The sequence below is a fragment of the Gossypium hirsutum genome, chromosome D05 (genome assembly GCF_007990345.1).
Source record: "Gossypium hirsutum isolate 1008001.06 chromosome D05, Gossypium_hirsutum_v2.1, whole genome shotgun sequence".
In the NCBI taxonomy this organism is placed as follows: domain Eukaryota; kingdom Viridiplantae; phylum Streptophyta; class Magnoliopsida; order Malvales; family Malvaceae; genus Gossypium; species Gossypium hirsutum.
The window spans coordinates 1,477,702-1,486,632 of record NC_053441.1 but is presented as its reverse complement, the minus strand read 5'-3'; the positions used below and the strand labels follow the sequence as shown (position 1 = coordinate 1,486,632).

Here is an 8,931-nt window from a genome sequence, read left to right as displayed (position 1 = left end):
TTAGATTTTTTTTTAGCACTCAACTATCTTAGATATTTGGATGTTTTCATTATTACGTTAGCCAGTTGGTGACTAAAAAAGATAAAATTAAATAATTAGGTGATTATTTTATAACTTTTCACAATTGAGTTACCTCTTTTGATGTTTATTCATACATTTAAGATAAAAAAAAAAAGACCTAACCATGGGCCGTAAGATTTCATTTTTATTCGCAAGTGAACTAACCATGGGCCATAGAAGAGTGAAGTTTGTTATGAGTCCAAGGTGTTGGACCTTAAAATGATGGCTTCTCGATATGAGCTTCACATAAATCAAAAAGCGCCAAGTATCCAAATCTTTCACTTGTCGATATAATTCAACATATTTCAACTTGTCACACTGGTTTTCCCACTGTTCCCATCTTGGGTTTATGGTTGCTGATTTTACACTTTGGGGATAAAAATCAATCATTATTGCTGATGAGGGGACCATAAAAGAATTGACAATTTGGGTTCCTTTCCTTGTTCTGTTGAAAATCTTCTTTTTGTTATGAAAAATTGCATTAAATGTTTTGAAAGGATATCCTTTCAATTAAAATTATACTTTGATTTTCAATGACCCACATATATAAATATTTGTACACGGGTTGGACCACTTCTTTCGTTAATGCCATATAGTTATGGCCTTATGGACAGTTCGCGGTTCTCAAAATTAGAGCTATTTCTTTTCCATTATATTGGACCGATTTGATGAGTGAGCATTTTGAGCATATATCACTTAAAGTTATTTATAAATTAGTTATTAATTGTTAATTATCGAAATTTATATAATCTTTTTACCATAAATAATATATTAATTAACCTTACTGAATTCCTTAACATATTCATTAGAAAAAAAATCAATTTGAAAAAAAATATATATTATTGATTTCATTGCACCTATAAATGGTATGAGGCTTTGTAAATGTTCCCCAATGGGGCATTTCGCAGCATCCAAACATGTGCTCAATGAGTATTGGGTGTTTCTATTTTGCATGCCAGGTAATCAATATAGAATGTATCGTTTTTTTTTAATCAATTTATTTCAGTGTCTCATCTTAAATTTTATCATTATTTTTGACAAATATTTAATATATACATATAATAAATTACAAATAATAAATAATGAGATTAAATAAATCTCAAATATAAAACACTCATGAATTATATAAAATATTATTTAATAAATTAATTTCACAAATATAATTCATCACTAAACAACTTAAAATAAACATTTTATAAATTAAATAATCATATAACAATTAATAATTAAACAAATTCAAAATAAATAATAAAATTTTAATTTTAGATTTAAAAACTAATTTCCATATCGATTGATATAGATGAAATCAATCGACACAACTGTACAATAAAACTTAAAAGTTTATAATTTTAATTTCCTATCAAAACGAACAACATGATTGCATTTGACATTCTTCACATTTTGACGGTCTCTCTCTCTCTCTTTTAATGAAATGAATTTACTTGTAAAACAACACATGGCACATGAAAAAGGTGACCTACAAAATAATTGATCCACACAAATCATGTACTATTATTTTAGGGGGAAATTTTAAATTCTTCCGTTTCTTGTATTCTTTTTAATACTATCAGTGTCTAATTTCCTGTTGGAGTCGTAAATGATATAGGCTCTCATTAAAGGTTCATGGTTACTCCTAGAGGTGCTCATGGGCCGGGCGGTCCGGCCCGACCCGACAGCCCGTCCGAAATATGGGAGGGTTTGGGTAAAAATATAGGCTCGAAATATGGGCTTAGGCAAAAAATAAGGCCCAATTAAAAAACGGGCAGGGCCTCGGGCACCACTTTTTTGGCCCGGGCCCGGCCCGGCCCGAATATAATAAATATTTTTATTTTTAAATTTTTTAAATTTTAAAATACTTTTAAAATACTTTTTTTAAATTTTTTAAATTTTAAAATTTTTTTAAATACTTTTTAAATTTTTTTAATTTTAAAATATTTTTAAAATACTTTTTTTAATTTTTGTTTTAATTTTTAAAATAAATTTTTGGTATTTATTTAAAAAACGGTCCGGGCCGGGCCGAGCCCGGGCTTATAAATTTTTTCCGGGCCGAGACTGGGCAAAATTCTAGGCCCATATTTCGGGCCGAGCCAGGCCCGGGCCAATTTTTTTTGGGCCCGGCCTGAACCCGGCCCATGAGCACCTCTAGTTACTCCTCTCAACAATATTATTTTCAAAGTTCAAATCTAAATCTTTTTATTAATAATGCATGTTACCATTACAACCAATCACTTATTGATTAAAATTAATTTTATTAAACTCAATCCAAATACTAAAAAAAATTATTATACTTCTTCCAACTGAGAATATACATTCCTACATTTATTATAGTAATTATTTTCTAAATATTTTATTGAAGATGAAAATGATATAAATTAGATCCATCTAAAAATTCAATTATTCATAAGAATAAGATACGATAAGAATTTTAAATAATAAATATACATGAAAATATTTATGGAAAAAACTCATTAGTAAATAAATCGTGGACAGGTGTCGGAAAAAAGATAAATTTTGTTGTCGAAATATAATATTCTGAAAAAAGAAACTCTAAATTTTATAATAATAAAAAATTGAGAGAGAAAGAAAACCGGAGATCTCTAGTTGTCGACATTTTCTTCCACTCTAGCATACTCTTCCTTATTATAAATAAAATAAATTAAAATAATAAATTACTTGTATGGGTAATTAGTAGGTGTAAATGGCGAGCATGTCGGAGAAGAAGGAAATGGAGAGTGGCAAAGAGGACGTTGTTTGCTTTGAACTCCCTGCTCCTCCTGGTTGGAAGAAAAAGGTTCTTTTTCTTTTAAATCTTAGTTGCTTCAGTTTAACATGGGTTATACTTTATACTAGCTTTGATTATTTCTAATTAGGATGTTTGACTTCTGTTCATTTATGTTTTTAATATTTATATTTGGGAATTTTGTGATAGAATTTTGGAACTAATGATAATTTTCAATTAGGATTTTCTTTTCGTGTGTGTGCTTCTTCAATTAATTGCAATTTCTGATTAGTTTTTTTTCTGTTTTGGGGGTTCATTTGCTCTGCTTGTTCTTGAACATTTCTGGGTTTTCCCAGTTTACTGGAAGCAAACCAATAGCTAGAGTTGTGTAGAAGCTGCTTTTTCTTTACTTTCTGGGTTTCTGTTTTTAAATAATTTCATGAGACAAATAAGCAAATTAGGGCACCCCATATAAAATTTCTAGTTCCATTTAGTTGGATTTTGGAAGACGTAATGTTTATTTGAGAGATGCTATGTTAAATATTGGCTTTGAATGAAGTTAAAAGAGTGCGAGTCGATTAAACATTATTTCAAAACCTTTCAGCAATTTGTAAAATTTATATGATTTTTTATATATCTGAAATCAACATCGATGCTGCAGAATTTATTTCGATGTTTACAATTAATTCAGTGTTGATTTGTTGTGTACAATGTTTTGCTAGATGTCAGAATGATCTCAATGTATATGGCTGTTGTTTCTCGGGACTTATATTCTTAATTTCTCTTATGTTTGTGATTTTCTTGTTTAAGCATGTTCCAATGTATTAGGTGCTTTCTAATGTTGTTGGAGTTATGTTCAATTTGAACGTTTCTTGGTCATTTACGGACTATGGACTAAGTAACTTTATGTGATAAGTTGCCTTGGAGTGTACATAAAGTTAATTCGGGGTGATGAGCATATTGACATTTTCTGATTACTATCTTTAGTTTTATCTATTTTATGCTTTGATTTCTCTAGAACTTCTATGAAGAGAATGAACCTTAGCAGTATGTAAGATGCATATTGGAGATGACGTGTATCTGCTTTTCTTTGTTTATCTTAATATTTTGGAAATCGTGATAGCGCTATTGCTTGTATAAATTGGCTGTTTTAGCGAGGCACAGTTTACATCTTTGTCCTGACATTCCTTTTTGTGCTCATTCAAGCATTTTATGGTTAGTTAAGAACTTGTGAATTATTCTGTGCTTTTCTGCATACTTTTCTTGACTTAAGATGACTGATTATCAACCTGCCATAGATTTTGTATGCATATATGCTCACTTTCAGTTCATCAGGAGATTTTCATGTATGGTCCTGAATATCTATATATATTGGATATATGTCACTATATACATTTCCTATCTACAAGCTAGTACAATCTGGGGTTTCTTTCTGTTTGCAGTTCATGCCGAAGAAAAGGGGGACACCTAGGAAAAATGAGATCATATTCACGGCTCCGACGGGGGAGGAAATTAGTAACAAGAGACAATTGGAACAGCACCTTAAAGCACACCCTGGTGGTCCTCTGGTATCAGAATTCAGTTGGGGGACTAGCGAGAACCCTAGGAGATCAGCAAGGATCAGTGAGAAGGTAAAAGCAATGCCAATGCCAGAAGGTGAGCCTCCGAAAAAACGAGGCAGAAAATCATCTGCTTCAGAAAAGGACATCAAAGAATCAGAAACTGCCCCTGAAGGAACCGAGGTGACTAAAGATGTTTATATGGAAGAGGATAAACAATCTGAGAGAGATAATGTGGAAGGAGAGGCTGGAAAGGTCACTGCAAAGCCAGATGAACACGATAAATCACAAGATGCTGATAGCAAAACCGTACCCACTTCACAAGAAGTGAAACTTGGAGAAGATGCTAATATATCTGCTGATGTCAAAGAAGGTAAGGAAAATGCTGAAGAGTTGAAGGGCACACAAGATGACGCGTCTGGAGTTGCGCAAAGGAAAAAAGAAGGTTTCGAGAGTGCAAGCACAACATCTCAGGGAAATGTTGAACTGCCAGTGGCTGAAACAGAGAAAGGGGTTGGAACCAGGCAGCTGGACAAACCCAACATACTCAATACCAAAGAAATGAAAAATGAGGCGGAAGGAGAAGAAAAGGGGGAACATGGTAGCAACGCTACTGAATCCGAAACATCAGTCAAGGAGAAAGAACTGGCAAACTGCAATGAGGAACAAAATGCTTCAGGCGTCAACGAAATTAACATGAAACCCGAAGAAGCAATTCAGGTGAGATCAAGCCTTGAGTTCCTATAGGCTATAGTTTTAACATAATGCAGGCTTATCTTTCACCCCACCTTGTGACCCTTTTAGATTTTTTTGGACTCCTATCAAATGACTGTAGCTTCCTTAGGGATAGTTATACTGATTGTTCATTGAGTCATCTTCCCATGTAATGATAAATAACTGTATAATGCATGTGTGTCTGTTAGTGACATATTAGTGGGACCTGATATTTGCAAACATGTAAAGTTATACTACAAATGAGTGGAATATGCTGTGTTTTTAAAGTAATATGTTACAGTGTTATTCAGAAAAAGAAAAATGTATATGTGCCAGTTATATATTGATGTTATTTTATTTTTTCCATTTATTTCATGAACAAAAACAAAATACATGATGCATACGATTAAAGCCAAACGTAATTCTTGTAAAGGAAAGAATTTTCAAACAGGTTGAAAATTTGATACATTTCGTGTTAGTCTGCAAGTAAATTCAGAAAAAGTTGAAGCTCCAAAGGTTTTTTTTGAATATTTCCAAGCTTTCATTCTCGTTCCATATTGATCAGTACAAATTTCAGCATTTAAGTAAATGAAAAACATAAAGAACCGAACTTATATTTGCCATGATTTAAACCGGACTAGGTCATGGTTAGAACTTTTTGGGAAAAATCTGCGATAAATCCATGTACTTTTTGAGAATTTGGAATTTAGTCCCTGTAATTTTTTCTAGGAATTTAGTCATACTTTTCAAATATAATACTATAATTATATTTATTTAATATTAATATAAATACTGATATAAAATTTAAATTTATTATTATATATTTAAAATATTTATGTATTTTTATAGATTTCTTTGAATTTTTTAGAATTAGGATCAAATTGAGATTATTTATAAATTTTGAGGGTTAATATTTTTAAATCATGACTAAATTGATATAATATGTAAAATTTGAGGGTTAAATTTATTATTCATGTTAGCTTGACGTTTGTTATTTTAACGGGAATGACCGAAATGACTAAACTATATAATATGAGTGCTTAAATTGTAAACTTTTTATTTTGAGTGCCTAAAATGAATTTTTTTTATAATTGGTTGACTATCTTTATAATTTACCCAAAAAGAAATTTATTTTTATAAAATATCTAGCCTAAGATATTGACAAATGGCAATGGCGTATCTGGCGATTTTGTTTTAGAAAACAAATACCGAAATCGTCAAAGCAATATATAATTCACGTTGGGACGCCCATTAGACTTACAAAATTTGTATATGGCGACATTAATATATGCTTAAGTGCATCGTACGGTGTTTATAATAATATTAGTGTACTTTGTCCTAAGTTCAAAGTTAAAATGTGAAATGTGAAAATCAACATCTTAATAAAATTCTTTAACACCTATTTTTAATTAAGTTGTTAGATGTTGAGTGCTTCTGGTCCACAAAAGACATCAAAACCAAAGGAACCGGAATTATAAAAGATATTAAAGTAGAAATAGTAAACTAAACAATTAAAAGCTAATGTAAAAAAAAAAAAAGCCACTACTCAACCTTGTTCTACTTCATCCCTTCCTTTGCCGTGTTGAAAGTTCATAGATTAAAATGGACGGTGGGGATTGGCGAATCCTGATTTTGGCTATGTTTTGGTCACTTGACTTCAAAAAATTATAAAATAGTTATTGAACGATTCAAATGTTCATTTAAGTTATTGAACTATTTGAAAATTTTTATTTAAATTACTGAGTTGTTAAGTGTTTTTTTTTAATTTGACTAGGAAGGTCCAAGTGATGATTTGATAATTGATCTACCAGTAAAAGAACATGCATTAAATCCAAATTGTTCTAGTCAATATTAGAGATTGAAGAATAAAACTGTTTGGATTTTGATTCACAAATTTGTAAGTTTTAAAATTTTTTCATGAAAAATATTAAATTGTAGAAAATAAAGAGAATTAAAGCTTCCAATTGATACAGATAATGTGAAAAAAAATATCATACAACAACAATTTTAATGATTATTTTCTAATTTTTTAAAATTGAACGATCAAAACATAAATTTTCTAATAGTTTAGTAAACTTGGCAAACTTCCTCAATTTTTTTTTCGTTTTTAAAATGAAAGGGTCAAGCATGTGAATATGATAAAGACGTCGATGGAATGACTCGGTTTTGCCGTGTGTGGATGGCATTCGACAACTGCTCCTCCACATCACATGGCTGTTTGTAAATTGACCCAAAGCTTATTTCAACAACTTCCACGAAATTTATAACTCAGCCTCCACCACTCTATATATATTCTAATCCGTGGGAAGAAGGATAAACAGCAACACATTAAGAAAGCCAAAGATCTTGGGGCGACTGTATAAGCAGAGAACACGAAAGATGGCAATGAAAATCATCAGCATGGCAGCACTTGTTGTTGTTGTTTTGGCTTCATCCGTGTTGCAGAGCACATATGCTGCAAATTACACTGTGGGTGACGCCACCGGTTGGACAGTCCCTAACCCTAATAATACTGAATTCTATGATGACTGGACAGACAATAAGAACTTCGTGGTCGGGGATGTTCTTGGTGAGTTTCTTAGATCCAACTTAGTTAAGTTTGTTACTTGAATTAAAGAAGTTGGTGTTTTTTTGACGAAAAATGTTCCAATGTTTTCGCAGAGTTTAGTTTTACAACCGGACGACATGATGTTGCCGAGGTGACTGAAGCTGCTTACGACAACTGCAACACTACAAATCCCATCGTTCGATATACTACAGGACCGGCGAGTATTACCCTTAACAGGACCGGTGAATACCACTTCATTTGCACTTTCGACGGTCACTGTGGCTTAGGCCAAAAGCTCAGCATCGATGTCAGAACTGGCCCCAGCACTGCTCCCACACCTGGTTCAACCCCCAATCCTTCCAGCTCAGCTTCTGCCCTTGTTGCCACCATATCTCTTGTTTTCATGTCCATTGCCTTAGCTTTGTTCTGCTAATTTTGCCTGTTCATTTTTATGTGAGATTCATATGTCAGTTCAGTATACTTCACACTTTGTAGCGTATATCCAGACACAGTCTTCATTCGTTTTGTTATTATCATTATAGTTTATCATATGGAGTGAGATTTTTGTATGTTTGAATAAAAAAGCTTGATTCATTTGCTTTACAAATTAATCAGACCCCCCCCCCTTTTTTTTTCAATTGAAAACACAATGAAAGAATGGTTCTTGTTTTTCCTCCTCTCAGTATCTCCTTTTTGGGGGGGTTTGGAATGATGGGTGTCAAGTGGCTGCTGGCCACCGCCCAGCTTTTGTAAAATCTCAATACTACAATTTGGTACACATGGCTTTAATTGAACAAAAAGGACATGGATGGTACCAGCAAAAACAACCTAACCATATCTTGATTGCATAATCTTTCAACCATTCAACTCAGCTTAGCTACACATTTATTTAACCTTATAGCTAGCCGCCCTCCCTGTAATTAATTACGTACCGGATGTTGCTTTTTTCAACACCCTTCAGCCTATGCTAACTGCCCAAGAATGTTCTTCAAGTTGAAATTCGAACTATTAATCTAACAGATGTCATCTTAAAATCGTATAACATCACCGTCCAAGGCGGTGGTGTATGATACCTAATTCTGTTGACTTAATCTTTTATTTTGTACTTTTTTATTTCTTTTGTGAAAATTGTTTAAAAAAAAAAAAGCGTTAAGCGTTTACATGACCCAATTATTCTCTGATTTGACTTTACTATGGCTAAGACAAATCGACTTAGATTTACATATATGAGAAATCATAAGCCCATTTTACGATTTTACATTTACCTATGAGTTCACCGTTGATGACATTGGACTTAAAAGTCCAGGGTAGATACTTTCGACTGTCCTTTC

At 32.4% G+C, this 8,931-nt stretch overlaps 2 protein-coding genes across 2 annotated transcripts; both read left to right on the top strand.

Annotated features, from left to right (window-relative positions):
* Window positions 1-2,563: 2,563 nt before the first annotated feature.
* LOC107907327 (methyl-CpG-binding domain-containing protein 11) lies at window positions 2,564-5,339 on the top strand. Its single transcript, XM_016834665.2, has 2 exons — window positions 2,564-2,851; window positions 4,222-5,339. The coding sequence occupies exons 1-2, from the start codon at window positions 2,759-2,761 to the stop codon at window positions 5,083-5,085; spliced, it is 957 nt and encodes a 318-aa protein (XP_016690154.1). The 5' UTR covers window positions 2,564-2,758; the 3' UTR covers window positions 5,086-5,339.
* A 1,848-nt stretch (window positions 5,340-7,187) lies between these two features.
* Window positions 7,188-8,211, top strand: LOC107907326 (umecyanin). Its single transcript, XM_016834664.2, has 2 exons — window positions 7,188-7,621; window positions 7,714-8,211. Exons 1-2 carry the CDS (start codon window positions 7,432-7,434, stop codon window positions 8,031-8,033), a joined length of 510 nt encoding a protein of 169 aa, XP_016690153.1. The 5' UTR covers window positions 7,188-7,431; the 3' UTR covers window positions 8,034-8,211.
* Window positions 8,212-8,931: the final 720 nt, after the last annotated feature.